A 24,379-nucleotide genomic window follows, 5' to 3' on the forward strand; every position below is an offset into this window, starting at 1 on the left:
ATACTCAGTGTCTGTATTAAATTGATGTCTAGTTATTTATAAAGATGCAGTGCTTTGAGGTGAAGGCATGGACATATGAAAGACTTCAAGATCAGAAAAATAAGAACTAGTCACAGTAACTGATTTCCTCTTCTCTCCTGTTATCAGTGTTAAAACTTTATCACTAGGTGTAGGAGAGGAAAAGTCTTCCCCTTTCTTCCTTGTCACTAGAAATACATTGTGGGCATTTTTTGTCTATTCTTTGTCCCTGATATTAATTTGGAGCTGAAACTGCCTAAACAGGACTGTATACGAAATATCACTCATTAACACAACAGTCAGATTTGTATATTGTTACACTCTAATATCTTTGCTCATCAATTTATTTACTCAGAGGTCTGGCAACAGGATCTGAAGTCTCTCTCTCTCTCTCTCTCTCTATCTCCCTCACACATACACACACACACTGATGACATGTATATATTCCAGTAACACATATATTTAATCTATACAGTGGTTTAAAAAAAACAACACAAATCAATAGCAATACTGTACTGTCAGACTGCCACACTGTTGTGCTGTATGGGTAAAATGCACATTTACATTACTTTCATGTAGTAGATTGAAGACATTATCAGCCCTTTTCACAAAGCTACAGTATAACATTGCAATTATTACTTAGAAAAGAAATGCTTTTTTTTTTTTTTTTTTTTTTTACTTTTATCAAAATTAAAGGCTCAATTTCATAATTAATGATTCATGACCCATTAACTCTGTTACTGAAGGTAGAATGACACCCATAAACAGCATCTAATATCAGAAAACCTACTAAATCCTGACCTGCCATCAGTGTGGCGAAGGTGATCGTCGCGCTTCTGTGTTCACGTCGCTCCACGGGTAACTCCCAAGGTGTGCGGTGTGGCCGTGCCTCCACTTTTACGGTGTACTGCAGGCTCGGCAAAAGGTTAGTTAGGCACAGCGTGTAGCAGCCAGCCTTTACCAGCTCACACTCCTCCTCATTCAAGGACACAATGTGCACATAGTTACTATTGCTGGGCAGCCAGGTCAGGTTGGCAGAGGTGGCGGTGATCCTCTCCACACGCAACTGTGTGGGCGCCACACAAACGTCCCGACCGACTAACATGCTGCACCGCAGCTGGTCCGAAAGGCCCTTCTCTGTCAGGCTTTGCACTGACACACGGTAGGCCTTGAGGTTAATGTCTAGCCGCTCCAGCACTGCTTTGGTCTGGGCACCAAAGGGCACATTGAACCGCAGCTCCTGGTCCACGTACACATTATAGCTCCACACATTGCCCCACCCTGCCGGCACCAACGGAGGGTCCCAGCCAATGATGATGCTCTTGGCAAGCTGCTTGATGAGGGTGAGTTTACGTGGGTAAGGCACAATGTCCACTCCCACCTCCTCCAAATCCAAGTCCAGGCCGTTAGTGAGGGGGGCTGGGACAGCCAAGGCTGATGTTGAATCCGAGGGTGCTGAGGCAGGGCCAGAGGCAGCAGAGGTTTCTGTCACTTCTGAGGTGCCGACGCCTACATGGAGGTGATGCTGGTGGCTGGCACTATGCAGGCTGCTGTCTAACAGGGAGTTATGGGACATGTCGCCTGTTTCTGGATGGTGAGTGCTCATGACATCGTCATCCGATACCCGTTCCACAAAGTTAGAGGGGACCAGCCCTCTCCGTCCATCCATCAGTTCACCTTAAAGGAACCAAAAGTAAAACACTGAAAGAACATAAAGGAACAGGAAAATGCAGATAAAATAAATTATCCCCTTGACTTACCTTCATAGAAACCATCATCATCCATGTCTCCATACACATAGATGTATTCTCCAGCAGTAAGTGGCAGCTCCACTTCAGGGTTGTCATTGGGGCCATCATAAGGATTATAGCTGTTCAAAGTAAGGATGTCATTTTCATTATCTAATAGCAAAATAATGATGTGATGACTAGACTACTTTACCATAACACCCACCTATATCTTGCAATGAAAACCTGAAGCTTTGATGCTCCTCTGCTGGCTGTGTACGGTGCCGGAGCCACATCAATGTCAAGTTCCTCTACTTCACTGGCAGTGTCGACCTGAAAACACCAATAACAGATGGTGAATCACTTGGACTTCAAGAAGTTCCAAAATTGTGTTCATCATTGTCAGAAAAATACATTAAAAGGAAGTAAAAGGAAAAAATAATTGATTTGTTCTAACATGTTCAATCTAGAATTGATAATATGTTACAAATTGGAAATGGTGGTGTACCACAAACAATAAAAAAAAGAACAACACTGTACCCTGTGTGCATCCAATATATTAAATGCACTTGGATAAAGCAAATGCAAACTAACAGTCTTCTAATAAATCCTCTCGTCATTAAAGGTCACAATATTCACTTTTACTTTGAGGTGTTCATTCACATTTATGATGATTTTTTAAACTAGCTTCAACATTTTTTTGTCCAGGAATGCTTCAATGTTTTTCAACTTGCACAAAAGGCCAATTTCTTGCCATAATTGTTGCCACTCAAACCTGCTTATGTCAAAAAATCCTAGCACAGTAAAATTTGTAATCAGATGAGTGTACACTCTGTTTTACACATGAAAACTTATGAAAAACCATGACTTCTTGGAAATGACTGTGCTTGACCAGAAATTACTTTTTAAAAATTTTTTTGAGCACAATGGGGAAAAAAACTTGACTGCTCAGAAAGAAAACTGTATTTACTGTAAATTTAGGACTGTCAAAATTAACATGTTATTCCACATTAATTCATTTGCATGATTAATTAGATAACGTTTTTAACGCAATTAATGCATCTCGAAATCCTGTAAAAGAAAAAAAATAACCCCCCCAAACAAAACCAAAATCAAAACAAAACCTAAAACCAAACAAACCCCGGCTATGGTGACTACTATCGGGCAGTGGGCTAATGAAGTTTGTACAGGTGGAGTTGCCATAAGTCATTGTCCAAGATGGTAGCTGGCAGTACAGAGTGTAGCTGAGCATTAGTATGCATGACTGTCCTTTGGAGAGGTGGTCAGTAGTGACAGGCCAACACTAGGGGTCATATCATGAAAAGGTGACACTGCCAGCTATCTCGCCACTCCATATAGCACTGTACATAAGAAGCAGTCAGCTCTCCTCTCCAATAAACAAGTGAGTCTATCTCAGCAGCTGGCTAAAAGATGAATAAGAAGAAGGCCACATTAATTTGGATATTTGTTGGATATTTGGATATTTGTTTAAAAAAAAAACAAACAAAAATAAAAGAAAAACAGTTTTTATATATTGCAATCTGGTCACCACATTTGCTCTTTAGTTTAAATAAACACGTTAAGTATTTCTATATTGCCTTCTTTCATTAGTTTTTTTGCACCTACAAAAGGAAAAACAATTAATACTGAATCAATATTAATCATGATGGCCATGAGATTAATCTGATTAAAAAGCTTAATCATTTAACAGCCCTACTGTAAATACATGGTAATATCATAACCATCAACCTGCCATGCAAGACCAGACACTAGACGAGGCACTGCGAAAATACTAAACATAGGCAGGTGATCCTGATGACTTCTCTTATGTATAAGCATAAGGAGCTCTGCTGTATTTAGCTATGTGGTTGCATGAGGTGACAAGGGTTAAGGGGGACTTTTTAATCCATTAAATCTACAAAATGAATGTGCTTGTGCATAGCCGTCTTGTTAATCTTGATCTGTTTGTGTAGAGATGAAGAAACATAACCTGGATGAACATCAAGAGGCCAAAGAAACTGTTTCACAAACCTACTAATTTAACTACTAAATTAACATTATCCAACCCATTTAAATCTGTGTATTACAGATATTACAGGGTTGAGGTGGCCTTTAAATGTAGGCTGTAATATTAGTTAAGGTTTCAAAAAGATAATTTCAAGCCATGTATACCATGTCTCCTTAAAGGAATAATGAATGAATTTAAATAATAACAACTAAAAGGAGTGAAATGACGCCTAATCAAATTCTTAGTACCTCATGTGTTGGGCTTGATTTGTGCGGACTGAGGTGGGTGTCAGACTTGGGGGTGAGGTGTGTGGTCTCTGACTTGCTTGAGGAAGAGCCTGACTTGCTGACACTGATGGTGGGCAGCTCTCGATGTTTGGTGACAGGTGAGCGCTCCACTCTGGATAGCCCTGCAGCGTGGGGGGTAGCTCCCATCCGCAATGCAGCCGCCACATCTAGCACGAGAGAGAGAGAGAAAGAGAGAGCCAGAGGGAGGGGATAATATATAATCCATGACTTAAACAGACACTTCCAGTCCTCTCACAGGTTGACCTTGTTGAATCCGTCAGCATTCAGGTAAGTGAGGTTACTGGTTGACATGCAGGAGGCTCAAGGTTGAACCTGGCTGATTAAACAGTGGAGGAAAAATCCTGTCTCCATCTGTCTGAGGTCAGAGGTCACGCTACCCTGTGTCACACCTGTGCTGTTAAGGGGCTTAACAGGATCCACAGACATTTTACTGACTCTCATGAGATGGTGGGAGTTACAGACAAGTTCTGCGACAGTGCTGGTCTGTAACAGTGTGGGTGAGATGACAGAACATGCCGTGCTTTTGTGACAGTGCCCAACACATATTATGGGTAAAAGACACGGAGAGCGTACCGGGCGGATCATTACCCTCAGGGCAGGAGAGAGAGTCACCTCCCTCAAGACTCCAGAAGGCTATTTCACCCAGAGTCACCATATCCCATGAGCCACCTGTGCAATCTAAAACACATGAACAGTGTAGGAGAAAGGGATTTGATGCACACAGAAGGAAAGATTTGGACTAGATTTACACTATTTTTTAAGACAGACATCGATTGGGCTCTACTATAATTTCCAAAATCCCATGGAGTTAGTTGACCTCATTTAAAATGCCTAGCCTCAGTACAAGAAGCTGAAATGCGACACACACACACACACACACACACACAGACACACACACACACACACACACACACACACACAGGTGAAATGCAAGTTATTATGTTCAATCTGTTTTCCTGATACAAAAAGGAAAGATATGGGGGATTAAGGGCATCATTTCATGTGCCCTTCCTTAAAACCATAATCCATTTTAAATTACCAAAAAGATTTTAAAGCCTGAAAAGACGCATCCCCGATGGGACAGTTTAGAAAAGGATTTGGATTCTTTTGATGGTCCAACATCAAATGAATAGATGCTGTTGGGCTTTGTTTCAGTATTTATTTCCAAAACCAGGCTTTGTCAGGACTCAGTTCCTCTTTTACTGACAATACAACATTTCCTCTGGAACTGAAAAGACTCAGAAATGTGATATATACACATTTACTGCAGAAAATAATTCACCAGCCAGGTAATCAATGTAGCTGAAACAATGTGACACCACTGTGTCCAGCAAATCACACTAAATCAGTTATCTAAGCATGATCTAAGGTACTCAGTAACTGCACTAAGTAGTGTTTTTGGCTGTGAGTGCTTCTGTTCTGTTGTGACTCACCTCGCTCTGTAGTCAGGCCCACTCCATTTGTCAGAGCAGAGAGGCTGGGATTGTTGAGGAGGCTAGAGCCAGCGAGGTCCACCTTGGAGGCCTGCAGTCGAAACTTCTCCAACTCCTGGGACAGCAAGCCAAACTGTTCGCTCTGGCTGCGACATTTCTCCTCCAGCTCTCTGACCTTTGACTACATACGAGGCACAACACACAAATGGAGAACAGAAACACAGTAAAATAATTTTTGCAGTAAACATCACAAAGCAAAGTTAGAAGAAAATAACTTTTCAACCTTCTTTTTAACTATCAGTCTCATGCAGAAACCTCTGGTTATCATTCATGTATATACATGTATGTTTAGATAAATAAGCAGACCTGATTTTACAAAGGTCTGCTTATTTTCTTGGCTGGAAACAAACAATACATATATTGTTGTTTACGTAGGTTATGATAAATGTATTACAATCTGAGGTTAGGTTTCTGTGTGACAGACAGGAAAAGTTTAGGCTACAGACACAAATGATAAACTATTAAAGAAGAAAATGAGAGGGACAGGTGAGAACGGAGACAGTACAAACCAGAGCTAGAAGGTAAGATAAACAGTCGGAATTTCAATAATGTTTTACTCTGCATTCACTTTAACAAGGCCACTCAACAGCAGCGTTATTTGCCGAACACTATAGATGCTGGTCTCAGCCCTGCTTAGTTTCTATATGTGGCTGATTTCACTTCCGGTTGTGGTGGGAGTTTCCTGGCAAGCTGATCTGACAAAAGCCTGTGCATGAAACTGTCTGAATAATATTTCCTGTTAGCTCTCACCTACGCAAACCCCCGAGTGAGCAGTCAACTGTTTTCTGGCTACTCTGAGCTGTAGTAGTAGTGAGTGCTAAAACACTGAGACAAATCACATATCAACTCACATGAGTCTCACATGAATGTTACAAAACAGTTATCTGGCTCAGTGAAGTGTTGATTTTGTGCACAGGCAAATTCTACTTCAGAGAAATAAGACAGAGTAACAATCCAGCAAGGCAAGCATGATAAATGAGTTCAATGTAGCTAGAGGTGATAGCAATGTTGCAGTGTTATATGACCTGATTTATACACACAAACGTATCAGCACCAAATTAGCTTACAAGGCATTGCAGTGCAAAATAAGTACAATGTAGGCATATTTAAAATTATACAAATGGTGTACAAACCTGATGACACCCTATCAACTAAAAGGGTTTAAATAAATAAATGGGAAAGGGGTTTGGTGGTGGTATCTAGGGGGAATAGGGAAGGTTTTCTGGCAGAAAGATTTTTTTCCCCCAGAGGGTCAAGCAGGCTAAAAGTTAACAGTACCTGCATGCAGTCCAGTGTACTCTGGTTAGCAAGAAGATAACACAAGGTACAAAAAAAGTTTTCAAATTTCAATACATGCATGAGAAAAGTTAAATATAGTAAAGACAAAGTAGATTAATAAAGTAGAAGCACAGCAGTCTGAGTCCTGCTCGACGAGAAAATCCCTTTCAGGAGCCAGTTTCAGTAGAATGTCTCTTGGCCTTCAGCAGCCAACACCTGCTATCTGCATGAACATACTTATTCCTCAAAAATAATACTCCAAAAAAAGCTTTAACAGCTTGACTAAGGCTGTGTGTTGACTTGGCTCTTGAGAAAGGAAAGAGACTTTCTCCTGTGATGTCTTTGGTTTAAATAGAGGAGCAAAAAGTGAGTGAAACAAAGGAGGAAGGAAACAAGCAATTGTTTAAAAGCAGAGCAACTATACTCTACCAGCTCCCTCTGCAACACAAGCTGAGTCAAATCCTAAAATAAAATACACACTTTTTTAGGGAACAAAATAACAAAATGCACTGTGAAATGAGGAGCAGGCACACACAGTCATCAATAGTTGACTGTAGCGGATGACATTTTTGAGCTTTTTGTGCAGGGCTCATCTTTTTTCATCTTTTTTAACCATTGGCTACCAAAACAGACTGGGACTTCAACTGTCATTAACTGTCTGGATTCAATTTAAATAGAAAATTTTGTTATGCTCACATTTAGAGCACACATGAACGTCACACAAGAGTAGAGAAGCCATCTGTTCAAACGGTTTTCCAGGCCCATGAGTGCAACTAAAATACGAGTACTTTCTTCTTCTCTGCCAGGTGTTTAGATAATAAAGATCCCATTGTTCTGAGCGTCCCTTCTGCTTCAGTGACAGTGAGATATCTTCTGTCTAGAATTAAATCATTATACTCTTGTGTGAAGGGGAAAAAACACCTTATATGATATATTTGAATTTATGATATCAGAAAAGAATCATGTGGTGCTGAAAAGCACTCCCCCTGTCTCTAATGTTGGGAGTAAGCTGATCTACTTTGCAGCTTTATGAAACACAGTAAACTTTGACTTTTTGGTAACTCATTCACAATTCCTTAAAGTATTTCATAGCTTTGCTGTGAGGTAAAAAAAGGTAGACTGCATGGTATAGAAAAATGTATTTTCTTTGCTTCTCTACTTTGAGGAGGAGTCACAGTAGCGCATTACAAACTCACCTCCAGCATCTGAACCACTCCTTCATGCTCCCTCTTGGCGAATAACTGAGCCTAATGATTAAGAGGACATTAAAATTAGTGTAATGATGGCTATTTGCTGATAAAACTCTAATTTCAAACATAGTGAGCTCTGATGACAAATCTCAAAGCTTTATATGTACCCAAAGGTTGCCTCCTGCTGGACAAGGCTAACAATTTCCCATTGGTTGCTTCAAAGCAACCAAGATGTCACAAGGATTTTACTTAAGTAGGAGAAATCTAGTATGAGAGTGTGTGAGAGCAGTGTGAGTACCCGCTGTAACCGTTTGATTTCATCCTGTTTGAACTTAAGGATAGCCAGTGCCTGCTCATGTTCCAATTCCAGCTGCTGCCTTCGCTCGGCGACCTCTCGCATATGCTGTTTGAAAGGAAAAATGATCAGAGGACAATGGTAAGGAGTGAAACTGACAATAGCACACAGAATATCTGACCCTGACTGTACCTTTAGGACCTGCTCTAGGTTCTCCAGTTTGGCACGGAGTCTCTGGTTCTCCTCGAGAACTGAATTGTGTTGAGCGGTCACTTCAGAGAGATCTTCCCTCAGCTCCTCATTCTCAGCCCGAGTCTTGAGAAACGAGAGCAGGTTATGTGACTGTATCCTTTTACAGAAAAAGTCCCATTCTATTCACATACAACTGACAAAGTTATCTGACAATGTTTATTTTTGATGCGCAACCAATCTTTTTTGAGCATCACCAAATCACTAGATATCCAGTTTGCTAGGTGGTGAAATAAATATTGCTATACTAACAATGACAAATACAAAGCAGTTTAGAGAAGAAATTTATGGAAAAAAGGAGATGGAACTGGACAGCACACAGTGACACCAACCTGGTCGAGCAGCTGTGCCTTCCTCCTGAGGAGATCTGTCTCCTCCTTTAACTGCTCATTTTTGCTTCGCTCATCCTCAAGCTGGCTTTCCTGTTAGAAAGCCACATGCTTAAATAAAACAGGAAATCCATATCTCCCAAATCAGCACTATAGCCACTACAGTAGTACTCAAACTAGACAGGAAGGTGGCCAGACACCAAATGAGAAGAAATTAAAAGATTTCTTACCAAATCCAGACATCTCTTCTGTCGCTTCTTTACTTCATGCTCAAGGTTTTCACATTCTTTTCTCTTCTTGCTCAGCTCACTTTCCTTAATAGACAACAAAAACAAAATACAAACAGTGACACTGAATCCTCACCCTGGCATTCTACTTCAGCTTGAAACTAAATCCGGCAATTTACAAGGTGTTTAACAGAACAAATTGTTAAACAAAGAGCAGGCTGAAATGTAAAAGTAAAAAAATCATAAAAAAAAAAAAAATAATAAATAATAAAAAAAAGCATGTTTTTTCTTTCTTTTTTTTTTTTTTTTATAACGGCATGTATAGGTTTTGGTATGTGTTTACATTATGAAATGTTAAATACAATAGCCTTACTTTCCAGATTGACCTTTGACATGACAGCAATAGGGTATTACAAAGCTTAGCATCCTTTAATTAATCTAAATGCAGTTTACATGCAGGACCAGCATAGGAGAAATCAGCTTATTTCATCGTGGCAACGGGACCTAAATCAAGTATTGCTACTGTGACTGACTGTGTGGGGGAAGCTACAGAAATTGCAGACCATCAGCAGCTGACTGGACGGGATACTGTACTCTCACCGGGTTGTGACACAGCAAGACAATCATGATAATGAAACTGCAACCTGTGGTCTGATTTGCTCACTTGTTTTATCAGTTGCAGCTTAGTCACAGTCAAGACCCGACTAATGTGTATCAAGTAAAAATGCTCTTCTGTCTCTGTAAACTCTGGAGCAACTACAGAGAAATTAACTACCATATCTGCTTGCACTGAACACATTTTTTGGATTATTTTCCCATTTTGGAATAACCAGTTTTCCATGTGCTAAATCTGTCTGATTGTATGTGACATTACGTGTCTGCTTAGATTCACATAGAGCTGCCAATCACTTGGTTTCTTCACTACCAATGTTTTTTGATTCAGCCTAAATAATACAGATAGGCTATTTTCACTAGAACTTTTCATAGAGCTGTGGTTAAACCAGAGCAATGAGCATGCAGGTGATATATTCAGTATCTCTGAATTCTAGGTTCTTATCTGGACTGGGATATGAACAGTGATGCAAGTAGGTTCTAATAGGCTGTACTTAAAATAGGCTTTTTGGGGCTTTGCCCCAAGGCTAAAATCAGTATGCCTACATGCTCATCATGAAATTGATGATAGGTGTAGCATGAATCAGGTCTTTGTCAATGTTAATAGTTTCAATTTACCATGGCCATAAACTTCAATGAATCCATTTAATGGTTAGCTGTGTGCCATCTGAGCTAAGTTAGTTTGTTGGGAACCTCAGTGTTAAATCAGCTGAAGGACTTTTCCCCATAATTAAATCATGCTCTAGCATGAGCTAAAAACAAACAAACAAGCAAAAACATTCCCCTCATTTGGTCTGCAGCTTTAATTAAGTCAGAATCTGCACACTTAATGAAACTATGTCCATCTCAGAGAAAAGAACTTAAAAGCACATTTCTTCAAAATACTGTGGTACATCAGCACAAAAGTGCACTATCAACGTTTCCAAATGTTACTTACATATTCAACAGCAGAAAGAGTAGTACAGATGTGATCCTTATAGACACAGCACAGAATCATCACAAAATATTGACACCCAGATGCTGAGCCAATTAGATGACTTAGCTTTCTGTTTTAGTGAGCTAAATACATAGAACAATATCGACGTACAGTCTGACATTGACACTGTTGTGTCAGATAATCCAATCTTGTAATATTGCAAGTCATCGACAGGTGATAAAGTAGAACATCATGATAAAATCTAACTAAAAGGAAAACAACAGCTAATAATGTGTAGAATCGCCATTTTCCATCCTGAACACAGAGCTGAGAGGCACAATTGCCTATTTAAAACACACAACCAATTTTACCATTATGAGAATCAGCAAGGCCAGTGTGCCACTCTTCTGTTTCCAAGAGCCAAGATCAAAATAATTCCAGCATTACATAACAAATCTAACCCGAGTTTTTCCTTCAGTGGCAGTCAGCTTAGTCACAGCACTGAAATTACATCTTCAGTGATGGAAACATGGAAATACACAATTTATAACAAGGCACTGTCCCTGCAATAAGCAGAAAATAATTAATTACTGTTTGGAAGAAAGGGCTCCTTTGAATGCCATTTAATAAACCTCTTAGTTTGGTTAGTATTAGGGATGCTCTCACCAGAAACTGTAGGCGCTGCTCCTCTGTGTGGTCCTCCTGATAGGAGGGGGTCGGGCTGAGCCCCAACGAGGGCTTCACTTGGTGCCCCGACTCCTCCTCCTCTCCGGGAGTCTTTTCACACCTAGATGGAGCTTCATTTAATGCCACACTCGGGGTTTCCTCCACAACCTGGCAGAGACAGAAAGAGTCATCCGGTCAGTCAGTTCACATTTACAGATGCGATCTTGAAACACCAACATCAAAGGTGTTGCACCAAAAAGATTCTGTTGTGACACTAAAAACTTCACCAACTGGTGAGAAAGGAGCAAACGTCTGTCACTAACACATTAACATTACACCCCCTGCTGTGAGGGAGGGTGCTAATCCCTCAAGCCTCATTTTCAGTGGTCCAACTACAATCAATGAATAATCCAGGGGGAATCCCTCTAGCCTGTAACATGACTGAAACTCATTAGCTGGAACCTTGTCCTTTCTAATTAGGGTGCATGCAATGATTTGAATGCTTCATGGACTGCTTCCCAAAAAAAAAAAAAAAAAAAAGTTACAGCTACATTTTCATGTTGATTTGATGATTTGTCAAATTTGTATTCAGGTGGGAAACAACCTGACATTGGTTAGGGGTTAAGAGTTGGGAATCAGTATCTAATTTTAGAGCAAGCCTTCTTACACTCAGAATATAACTGTGCTAGTGCAGCCAAGGCCATGACCCAGTAACAGGATCAAAGGCACTCTGTCACGTGCTGCATAGGGGATCTCTCCGTAACACTCTACTTTGTATTGTTAGTCACTGAAAGGCCCATCACTGTAGACCTGTTTCCACTGGGATCGTCGGCATGGAGAAACACATATGCTGTCTTGAAAACTTCTTTTTACAGCTTAGCCTGCAAAGGGCCCTATATAAAGCACATTTATGCATTATGCTCCAGATCAACAGGAATGTTTGCACAAAGATAACAGCATGAAAGAAACTATAAAAAAACAAACAAAAAAAAAAAAAAACAACTAAAAAATGGAATGTCTGTTAAATACTTAAATACTTAAATTCTGTAATTTTAACAGATTTGATTGTTCACTATCAGAACATTGATGTAAAATACTAAATAAATGAACAAGCTTGGGATGCTGTGGCACCATAGATATCTTTGTATGTATTATTTTATTTTCTGTTATATATTTCTTCATCATAAAAAAATCAGTTTGCCTCCTTCACACACTCAATGGATGAGAAAGTAAGTCTTCATTTATGGTGTTGAAGTGGAAAAGTAAAATTAATCACTTCTTCAACTTCATAAGATTTTACTTTTTACACTAGAATGAAAACATACTTTGGAGAATGTATTCCAACTTTGGATCCAATAAGAAACTGAATTGAAGAAACAAGACTGGGGACAGTGCAAGAAAGAGAGACGGGTTTCTATAACAACCATTTGCTTTGTCAAGCTGATTCTCATTAATATTATTTAAAACTAAATTTCACTAAACACTCACTTTGCCTGCATAATTCAATTTTGTCATCTGTGTGATGGCTGCATTTAGATAAAAAGGTGCAGATGCTCAATGTAAGCTTGATTTTCTTTCATAAGTTTAGTAGTTTGCATCATGGAGGGTGAATCTTTGTTGTTATTATGTAGCATGTTCAAGAGCACACCTAACAGAGGACCTCAACGTAGAGGTAACTTATTGTGACTGCTCAGCATGATTGTATGTTTGTGAAGTTAAGCAAGGCTATCCCTGATTTATTGCTTGGATAGGAAACCTGATGGTGTTACTAGTGGTGACGGAAGGGCAGCAGGAGGCACTAAATCCATTGGCCCCTGTACAAAAACAGCACACAGGAATGGGGCCCTTCAATGTGGAATCTGGGGATTTTCCTCTTCCTGATCCCTTTTGGTTATATTAAAGATCCTCTCACATCAACCACAAGCACAGACCGCCTGATCCTTGCATCCCGGCAAAGTTCCCCTCATTGTACTTGTCAGTCCTGGTCAAACCAGTTGTTCTTCTTGTGCTACTCAGGCTGTAGCTCTACATACCTATCCACTAGGTTGTGGATAGTGCATGGAGTTTGTTATAGTCTGGCGACAATAAAGCAAAGTGGGAGTGACAGATTAGCAAAGTACAGACAACAAACTCCATCCTATTTTCTTTTTTTTTTTTTTTTAAATCACTATCTCACAGCTACTGCAGGTCTTTTCCTTTCTTTAACTCCTTTGCATGAATTTCACCTGAAACTCTCATGGCATTATGCTGATCTGTTGGGTTAGATTTTTTTTATTGGCACTAACATGCCAGTGATAATACAATGACAAGTTCAAAGCAAATATGATCAGGGTTCAGGCGACGTGATATAATTCTGTCATGGTTTTGACGAATGAGCACAGAAGGGGCATATTACATAATGCCTCATTTATACAATGTTATGAGGAATAAAGGGACTGTCATAGAGAGCATTAGACCAAGGCTTAGGTTATTATGAATCATTTCAGTGGTTTATGTGCCAACACACTAACCTATCAAAACTTAGTGTAACCCAACAAGCTGTGAATGTTAGCGATTTCTCTTGGTTATAGTGCAGTCTATATTTATGAAAATAAATAAATTTGTTATGCTCAAATTCAAATATCTTGTGCAAAATGCACAAAGGACCATTTAGCAAATTGTGTAATGATCAATGAAGAAATCATGGGTCATCATCATGTGTTCAAACCTGCTACCAAACACCTGTAATTATCTTTAATGACTTGAGTGACAGGAGTGAATCTTGTCAAAGCATGATTGTAATAGGATGCCATTCCCCTATGGATTACCTAACTTCATGACTTGACAATTTTGTTTTTATAATAATATCAAAGTTATAAAAACTGAACAGCAAAACCATCCGTGGACAATTGCATTAGCCTTGTCACAAACAGTACATCAGTGTTTTTAAATGAATAATTACCATCTATCAAAAACTAGCAATTCAAGCATTCAGATAAACCTTGAGCTTTCTGAAGAACATGTGAATAAAACTGATAAAGTTTCTTTAAGAGGGAAGGATAGAGACAGTAGCTGTTTGGTTTGTTTTTTGAGGCCTTATAAAATGAGTGCACATCTGGCTTTTGACTTTGAAATGATATCAGTAGCCGAACATTTTTCAATGTAATGCTATAGTAACAGTGACAGAGAATTCCTCATTTATTGTGATGGTCTTTCAATAAATACTAATCATCATCCAAAGTTCCGGATCAGAGTTCATTATAATATATTGACAGTTCTGCTCAGTCAGCTGAACCTACACATTCCAACATACTTAGAGAGTGCAGACAAATTTACTGTGACCATTAAGCCACATGAAGTGTCAAACTTATAATTGATAATTGATAAGAAGGGGCCTTTATGGCTGTACAGCTGAGTTCAAATATATTGCATATGTAATAACTCAATATGGCAATTAATATATGGCAATCCTTTACAAATAACACATATTAATATAAAATGCATAAGTTAAGCTGTACCAGTTTAAGCTGAGCAACCATTTTATTCTTTATATCTGTTTAATAAAGCACTGAACTCAAAGTCAGGCCAACAGAGAGAAGATTCCTAACTATTCTTGCTGTAGTTTGTTTTTTATCAATTTCTTAGGTATAACTGACAAGAACAACTGTCTCCTACTACTGATGTACACTTTAGGAACTGAAAGTCTTTTGGGTGAGGAAAAAACAAACCAAAATAAAAAATAACAAAAACAAAAACAATTTTATCAAGAAATTTGTAGTCCTGACAAGAATGAGCTCAATGTCATTGTTGGTTTCTCGGTCCCAGCAACAAACATGCCAGTCTGAATGAAATTGAGGGGGTGTGAGAGAACTCAGGACACATATAAAGATAATAATGAAAGTCATGGAGACTGTAAATAAAATTATATTTTGGTGAATTTAATTTTAAGACAGTCATATAAATCATTATAGACTGCCCAATGAAGAAAAGTCTGTCTTTAGTGTGAGGCCACAGCAGGTGCCAGTGCCCGTCGTGGGACCAGCAGCTCACCTCTACTTTGTTGCCTGCTTCACACAGTGAGGTGCCACTGCGAACATTTCACACCAATGTGGTCCATGTTTGCTAAAGGATCAAGTACACCCTGGGCCCATGCGTACTAAAGCAGGGTCAGATCCCATTCAGCAGGCCCTGAATGCCATAAGCACATTGGTGTAATCCCTGCAGACTACTGAAACGGGTAACTGGATCACTTCTTTTAAAAGCACCTTAATGGATTGGCCTGGCCGTTGATTTTCTTTTTAATACGGAGCACATCGATGTCCATCAATCAAATGCTTTACCACCCTGCCACTAATTCGGTTCAGCTAAATTCTACATCTGGAAGCTCCAAAATATTACTGTTACAAAACCAGGTTTCTGACAGGCTGTCCTTGACTAGGCCTCATGCATGCCCACCTTTTAATTTTGCAAAAAGTGGCACACTTGTCATTTGCAAGGTTGGGATTTAATCAGAGAATTCACCTTCAGATATATTAAAAGAACAGCTATAAGGCTGAAATGAAAAATCCCATTAGCTACGTGTCATATTGTAGCACTGAAACAGGGCATGTAAAAATAACAATAATCTTTCAGAATTAGATGGTAGTTTCAATATGTGATACAAATGCAAGAGCTGCTGCCTTGAGCCAATTTCTCTCACCCCAAATTCGTCATAACGCTGATTAGTTTTCAGCGTTAAGTCCCAACTTTAAATGCTGCACAGCTACAGTCTCACATCCAAGCAGACGCATATAAGGTTAGCCAAGGATAGCTATCATGGACCACTGAGTTCTATACACAGACAGACAACAAAACTCCATAAGATGACCTACCCCCTTTGTGTGATCTGTGGCAACGTCAAGGCGTCCCTTGGCCTGCTAGTTATCCAGAGCAGGGCGAGATAGAAAAGTCTTTAGTGCCGCTAGAGTCTTACCTACCACCCAAAACCCTCTCACCGCTGCCACAGCAACAGAGAGCGGATTACTGGACTGTACCATTCTGTTGTTAGAGGGGATTAGAGTTCACACAACATGGCCCCTTTCTGGGTGTGCGCGTGTCACTGTGAGTGCGTGTGTGCGTCCCACAAACGAGAGATTACCACAATCGGCATTTTCATTTGAGATTCACAGGCAGATGAATTTATTCTACTTCACAGACAGTGGCGAATAAAAAGAAACACAACAACAAAAAAACAATGTTTAAATGAATAAAATAAATGTACCCTTAAAATGTAACTTTTCAAAACAGATCAGTGAAATATTACAGATATTCACTGATGTAACTTAATAAAAATGTTAAATTATAAATAAAACCAATGCTGCATTTTGCAATTAATCATATTTATGAGACTGAATTCGAGTAACTTAAATATTGTTTCCTGTGATTTATATCTGGGAGCATCACCTCACCTGTGAAAAACTGTTTCTAAGAACTGAATAAAAGCAGAGATCAGCGATGTATGCGGAGAGGATTGGAGTGTGTGACTGGTATCTTTGATCAGGCCCAAGTTCAAGATAGGGAATCATCTCATTATGGCTTGTGGCAGATTAGTTGGGTCCACCGACAAGTCATTATATAATACTGCAAAACAGGAACGATGCCAACATAAACATAAACTAGGTTTCAGAAAAAAAATTACAGCACCAAATATTGCATAATCCCGTTCTAACAGGAGCACCACTGGAATTGATGGTAATACAGGATGTAAATACAGGATCCAGTCTGTGCTCATTTGATGTTACATACATGACATATATGTAATATGTCACGATTCAACTAAAAGTGAAATTATCACACTGCAGGTTTTCACAAAGTCCAACAGTGCAATGTGCAACACTATTGCACTGATTTTGGTTACAATGTGTGGATCATTTTGAGTTTATTTTGAACAAAAAGGATTGTCACTACATAGCAACTTTGCTCGCTCTCTGCTGCGAGGATTGTCACTACAGAGCAACTTTGCTGAATTTTGTTGAGTCATTACTTTTTTCGAGCTCACAACTAAAATTACACTAGTTATGATAACAGTTTGACTGGACATAGGTCACTTATTAAAGTCACTTCAGACCAACAGAGGTCAGTGTAGAGGCATGCTCTGCTGTGCTCTGACATAAAGGAGATGAATTTACCTTCTCCTGCACAGTTTCCCAGCTCTTCACTAGGCCAGTGGGGTTGGGACTGTGGCCGTGCTGCTGTGTGGATGATGTGACAGACAGCTGCCTCTGGAGCCGCAGCACCTCCCTCTGAGACTCCCTGAGAAGCTTCTCAAATTCCACTCTGCCAGCAGGAACAGAGGAGCTCTGCACCAACAAAAACACACCCAAGTAAGCCAGAGTCCATAGCCACCCACCCCATGGTCAGAGCCATGAGGACAAGCGCCCCCCCCCCCCCTTCAAACTACGGGATGGATTTATTTATCAGGAACCGGATCTGTTCAAACTGTGCCAATCGATTCAGCTCATATCTAATAATTTTATTTATTTTTCCAAGCTAAGAACTGATTTTACAGTAGTAAAAGCCAATCCAATGTTTCGCAAATACAGTTGTAAGCTTGTTGTCAGCACAAGAGTCGAAAAGCAGATAAAAAGTAGAAGAAATACTGTGTAATTAAAGAAAAAATAACACCATTCTGGTTTCATGGAAATGTGGACAATATATTTAAATTGTATTTAAATTCATTTTGTTTGAAGTGATCTGTGCTGCTTGTCTCATTACATAGTGAAAATGACTTGAAGAAGGACATTCTGCCTAGATCGATACAGCTTACAGTGTAAGACCCTTGATTATTAAAAACGGCAGATGTTCACATAGAGCATCAGCTGTTATATCACCAGACCAATAATTAAAAACAGGCACTCAGAAAGGCAGTCTGTTCCTGCACTGTCATCTAGCAATCAGCAGTCACGCAGCCTTTGTAATACAGGCTTAGGTGGGAGTCAGGATGAGTAGTGCTGGTATCGTCCAGCAGAGAGCGAGCTTGTGGCACTTATGTTGAGAGGAGCAGTGGTCTGAACAGAATCTGTCTTTCTATTGGGTAAGAAAACCAGTTCCTGCAGAATCGAGTCATGAGTACCTTAGAGGTGCCCAGCCTTGCCTCCAGATCTCTGCACTCCTGCTGAAGAGCAGCAATCTCTTTGTCCTTACACAACAGTGCATCAGCATGCTGGGCGAGGTCACGAGCTCGCTGACGAGCAAACGCCCTCTTGTACTGTTCCACTGAACCAGGTCTCATCAGAGACGGGGAATTCACCTGCATAGATAGGTCACTTCAAGTCACTTCAACTACAAATAGTAAAACAATCAAAATGGTTTATGAAAGATATGTTTTGTTGTGCTTTCAGCGGAAGTGCATTGCACAGTCCTTGCACTTCTGTGGGAAACAGACGATGGGATGGGGGTGGAGCAGCAGGTGTACAGCCAACACACAGCTGCCAGTGATCGAAGCAGCAGGACACAGATAGGTGGCCCTTGAAATGTTTGCTACACAACTGCGACTGTGGCACTTTGGGCAGACTGACAGGTTGGAGCTCCTTTTACAATCCCTACCCTGAGGTACTACAGATACTACTTCAGACTTCAAAGAGAAACATTGCGCATCCCTCAGCTTGTCATTAAAATACAATAATAATAAAATACAATCATATTAAATATCATCATGGCATTGATGGCAGAGATATTCATCAACCTGATGAAGAAGATGAGGAGAGATAATTTTCTCTATGCTGTGATATTCTGGGTGTTAAAAAAAAATCTAAAAAGGATTCCCAGAAATGCTGCACAGCGATTTCTACCATAGAAATTAATGTAGTGAGGGATTAAAGATGAACATTTTGCTGAGTACTGTATAATTTTGTTTTTCATGCTGTCAGTAAATTGTCACACTTAAACTCTTTGGTCCTTCTCTGTTTGGGTTAGCTGTCTTAACAAGCTGCTGACTTCACATGAGAGGTTTAACCCAGGTATACCCAAATCTATACTTGCTCTTTATTATGCAGAGGAACAAATGAGACCTAACCAATAATATTTTTTTTTTCCAAAACAAGACAACTGCAATACAAAAAAATGTCAATCCAGTAGTGCTGCCATCCCATGAGCCGTTAAAATGCTGACTTTGAGAATAAAATGTTGAATTCACAAGGTGGATGATGTCCTTGATCTTTCTTCACTTTTTTCACATGTTTTACAGCATTGCTGGACTTGTGCTTGAAAACTGAGTTCATGTATCTATTGTAGTGATGCATTACATTAATCAGGAGGATGCTGGTATTTTCAACAAGGCTCCCATTCATTACATGTTCAACTATTCCATTCAACTCATTACTGAACATTATGGTAATTCACTGAGTTGAATGGTGGTGCTCGATAATGAGTCAATCCCAGAATTTTGGGTCACGCACAGGTGAATGGGTAAAGCAGTTAACTGTGACAAAGTGTGTTTTTTTGGGGGGGTTGGATGTACCACTCTGAGGTTGGCCTCCTGAAGTTTTCGAGCTCTCTCTTCAAGTCTCTTAGCAAGAACAGCCAGCTCTGTGTTCTTCCTCCTCAACCGCCTGACCTTCTCCTCTGTCTCTGGGGCACTGCTCTTCCGCTAAACATACAGAAAACAAATGTTCTGATAATCCGACATCGCCTGCAGCAAATGCTGACCCAGCAATGCCAAGTCACACAATAATAATTATTCAGAAGAGCTTATTAATAGTTAAAATCATCTGCCTGTATTGTTCTTTCTCCAGATACCTGGAAAAAGGCCAACAAGCTAATAAAACAGTTATCTATTTATAAAATGAGCTACTGGCTGTGAAGAAAGAAAGTTATGGCACCTAAATGAAACAATACTTCCTCAGTTGTGTGTCTGTTCGTCTGCCCTACTTTACAAAAAAACCTTCAGTTAAGACAAACACTGTTTGTTATTTTTAGTCTTACCAGCAGGCCATTCTCTTCCCTCAGTGTGGTGCAAGTCTTCTCCAGCTCATCAAGAGCTCGCAAGAGTTCAGAGTTCTGACGAAGGAGGCACCCGTAGTCAGTGCCATTCTGAAGGACATACAGCAAAAACACAAGCAGAGATTACCATCACTGTTTTTTGTTTTTGTTTTTAAGAAAACAGCAGGACAAAAAGGGCATTGGTGTTATTTTTTCTTTTAAAGATGAACGATCAATCAATGTTTTATATCCACAGAATTGCTCAAATCATGCACCCTCTGCCAGTCATAGAAAAGCTCCCAGCCTGCTGTCAGCCTGTGTTTACATAGCACTACTTAATGGTGGCTGACAGATGAAAGCCCTCTGAAATGGCTTTTCATTAGACCAACTCAATCGGTCTGCCATAGGCTCTGAACACCTATTATGCCACACTAAGTCAGCAAAAGAGGAAAAAGAGCTCTGCTCTCAAATCACACTATGGAGGGAGGAGGAGGCAGTGAACACTGACTTAGGTGGGTCTTCTCACGCCGATTTTTTTCCTTTGGCTTTCATGTTGTTGTGCAACACATTTCATTGTGTCGCAACATGTAATTATGGCGATAACCTAGGAGAACTGAAATATTTTCTGTGAATACTTTCCAAACCTGGTGTATGCAATCAGTTGTCGTGTATTAAATAAATACCCATGATAACGTTTTATATAGTTTTATATAGTGAGTGAGCACTAATGAACACATTGTCTTGTGAGCTCTTTGTGTCAACTGAACAAAGCAGCAGTCACTGTGGCAGATAATCAATGTGGTGATCAACACTGTCATGGGCACTTATCCATGTGGAAGAAACGTGGAAATGGTGATGCCACAGGGCCTCAGTGCCACGGTGTTAGGGATGTTTTAATTGAGCTCTGAGGCGCAGAGGGAAGTGTGGAGAGCGGACCTGGCACACATGAATTTTATAGTTGCTGTGAGAGCAGATGGACAGACAGATAATCTTTGTCCTTGGAGTCAACACTCACCTACACTGACTTTGGCTGTTTACATATAATGAGAAAGCAATTACTGTTAAGACAGGTGAGACTGCCTGGTGATGCCTGTGGTCAGTCTGACTGGTGTGAAACAGTCTGGATGTCCCTACCGGCAGCAATTGCAGTGAAACCCACAGACAGAGAAAGGACAATGAAGGACCACGCTCTGCAGGATTACACACTGCCGGCTCCATGTGTGAAACAGCAGTATACCTTTTCAGATATATTCCATTACCGTATGGCTCTATGATACTTTTATGACCTCATCACTAACCTGAAATAGTTCTCTCCCACATTAACACAAAGACTAATGTTATATTAAACAGGCTAATGACACGATGGACTGTAAAAAACCGAGTGTAACCATCATGTTGTTAGATTATGTTGTCTTGGTAACAGCATGTGATGGGTGCCCTGGCAACTCCCTGAAGGGGTTTTAATGCTCCTGTACATGCCATCTAAGTCAAAACTAATGACCAGCTGTTTACTAAAACCCACAGCTGAGGCTTGCGTATTTATCTTTCAGTGCTATTGTGATGGTAACACTGGACATCCTGTCTGGGTATCTAGTTTGTGGGTTACAAACTGGTGCCAAGAAGACCATATGGTTTCAAGGTAAGTACAGGGCACAGAGTAGTAGACACAATATTTCCAATGAAATCATGAACACACAATCTGCTGTGGAAACGATAAATAAACAAAAAAATTCAGCACAAATACGTACAGATGTCCATCCCAAGAAGATAAAATTTAAAAAGATAGATTTAAACAGTACAGTAAATAAATTTGTCTAAATTTGCTTGTACTCAAAGCAAAGGTATGGGACTACTATTTGTCACAATTCATTAAAAACTTTCATAATCATTAGATGCGTTCACTCAGCAGGTATAGTCTCCGTTAATTTGTGTACTCATTGGGCACAGCTTGGTACCAGATAAAACACAGACAAAACAGACCTTTGCTGAAAGTCATTGCTCTCACTTATCCCCCACTTTCCGGTCTCTCTGTCACTTTCCCTATAAAAATAAAAGCAAAAAAATGCAGCAAAAAACCCAGATAGAAGTCCAACAGAAGTCCAAAAGAAGACCAACAACAACAACAACAACAAAAAACCCCAAAACATATTTTGGGGCAAACATTTAATAACGAAGCTAAGGCAGCTAATAGATCAGCTGATATGAAGTTGCATCTGTATAATTACCTTGAGGTCAAAGCTCATTTCTGATAGTTATCAGATTTTCTGAGATGGACAGAAAACTTATTTCCACAGAGTAATTATCTCTCCCTACGGTGATTTTTACTGGCTGTGTCCAACCATGCTACGCTGGATTAATTCATAAGGAATTAAATTATATACATATTACATACATGAATCTTCAGTTATATCAGCCACACTCTTTACTGTTGCTGGGTAAAGCGCTTCCAGAATGAATAGATCAACTGTCTGCTGCTGCCTCAAATCAAAAGTGTAAAACTGGGGGGGGGGGGGGGAAGGCTTTTTATTGCAAAGCAACCGCATAAAATACAGTGTGCCTGTCACCATGGTAAGTGTGACAGAGCATTCATTCATTAAAAAAAACAAACAAACAAACAAACAAAGCAAAACACTGAGGTGTCCTGTGCAACTTTGGAAAGTTGTTTTCGTTTTTGAATACTAAAAAAATAAATAATGAAGAACATAAAATGAGTTGCCTGAAGTAAAATGAGGACAAGCTAATTGTTTATTCTTCATGCTGCAAAAATTAGTGCCTCTGACTGTTGGTGTGACTTTGTAAAACAATGGTGCTTTTATGTGTACAACATGAACAAATAGAAGCATCCATATGACTATGCTTGTCACTCATGAGGAAGGAAACTAATAGCCAGAAATGACCAGGTCATGAGTTTAACTAAGCCAGCACACATACACACACATCTATAATATCTGCACTCTCAATAAGAAGGAAACTAAAAGGCCAGAAATGACCACGTCATGAATTTAACTAACAGCCATATCTCTCTCTCCCCCTCCCCCCCGCACACCTATAATACAGCACAAGACATTCTCCTAGGGTGCACAGAGAAAGGGATGATGCGCTGGTCAAAAAGAGCATAAAGTTATCAGTTCAAATGAGACAAAAAAATTGTTTTAAGTTGAGACACATGAATCACACTCACTTCAACACAGTTAAACGTATGGCTTCATTTGCGCTAACCCCACACATCCCCTAAAACACTTTGGACTTGGTTGCTGAAAATATAATCATATTCAAATTGAAAAAAAAAAAAAAACAAAACAAAAAAACTTACTTCACTTCATAAATTCTTGCCACTGCTTTACAATAAGGCACGTCACTCTTTTTCTAGTTCAGTTCTGTTCAGCTCAGTTTTTTATTGTCCCATATTAGACTTTACGTTACTAGCATAGCACACAGGAGGAAGATAAGTACTGCAAAGCAAAAATGACTGCAGTTGAGGGAGAGGGGATTTCACTCTGTAGCCAAGAAAACAGCAACAGCAGCGGCACACTTGGGAGGAGCATTCTAAGATACAGGGAAAAGGCGAGACCATTCACTCCTCTCCATCATCCAGTGCCATTAAAGTGATGACCCACTTTAACTATCCAGAGCAGAAATTGTAACAATCGTAGTTAGTTATCTGAAAGCGCTGATGTTATTGGAAGAAACATAACCCTGGAGTTTGATGGCTTTACCACACATTAAAGGGTGCTGTACTAGCAACCATTATTTAAGGATTCAAAGAGACGTTCTGTAGCCTAGGCTCTCAGGTGAACCTTTGTGTCCTTGGGAATGATCCTACCATCAGTTAGACGAGTCAGCTGGTTCTAGTGTCCCAGTCTTCCGCTAAGGACAAGGATGCTAAGGCCCAATCAATCATCTAAGAAGAAGGCCAGCCAGACAAACTCAGCCTCCGCTGCCACCATTCTGATTCTAATGATCTTGGCGCCTGTCCATGTCTTCTAATTGTTCTCTGGGAATCATACTGAAAACACACCAGAGGCTTTTCAGTTAGCATGAGGTAATGCTGGCTTCTAAAACTAAAACCCACCATGCTCCTGCTTCAGCCACAGAAAAGGGCTAGAGGTGTTGAGGTCTACTCAAG

The 24,379-nt window shown here is 39.9% G+C and overlaps 1 protein-coding gene across 4 annotated transcripts in view; it reads right to left on the reverse strand.

Moving 5' to 3' along the window:
- tspoap1 (TSPO associated protein 1) overlaps positions 1-24,379 on the reverse strand; it is a 56,318-nt gene that overhangs the window by 13,404 nt on the left and 18,535 nt on the right. For 3 of the 4 annotated variants that reach the window (XM_029519247.1, XM_029519245.1, XM_029519244.1), the window contains exons 3-18: positions 20,257-20,364; positions 19,793-19,921; positions 18,407-18,583; positions 17,463-17,633; positions 11,317-11,484; positions 9,126-9,209; positions 8,899-8,988; positions 8,510-8,632; positions 8,321-8,425; positions 8,029-8,079; positions 7,262-7,294; positions 5,495-5,675; positions 4,002-4,207; positions 1,972-2,078; positions 1,779-1,888; positions 820-1,695 (exon numbers count right to left, since the gene is read on the reverse strand). In XM_029519247.1, the coding sequence (XP_029375107.1) occupies positions 820-1,695; positions 1,779-1,888; positions 1,972-2,078; positions 4,002-4,207; positions 5,495-5,675; positions 7,262-7,294; positions 8,029-8,079; positions 8,321-8,425; positions 8,510-8,632; positions 8,899-8,988; positions 9,126-9,209; positions 11,317-11,484; positions 17,463-17,633; positions 18,407-18,583; positions 19,793-19,921; positions 20,257-20,364 (2,719 nt within the window). The remainder of the gene's footprint in view (positions 1-819; positions 1,696-1,778; positions 1,889-1,971; positions 2,079-4,001; positions 4,208-5,494; positions 5,676-7,261; positions 7,295-8,028; positions 8,080-8,320; positions 8,426-8,509; positions 8,633-8,898; positions 8,989-9,125; positions 9,210-11,316; positions 11,485-17,462; positions 17,634-18,406; positions 18,584-19,792; positions 19,922-20,256; positions 20,365-24,379) is intronic. The other variant, XM_029519246.1, reaches the window with a different exon arrangement.

The sequence above is a fragment of the Echeneis naucrates genome, chromosome 14 (assembly GCF_900963305.1).
Source record: "Echeneis naucrates chromosome 14, fEcheNa1.1, whole genome shotgun sequence".
Lineage (NCBI taxonomy): Eukaryota > Metazoa > Chordata > Actinopteri > Carangiformes > Echeneidae > Echeneis > Echeneis naucrates.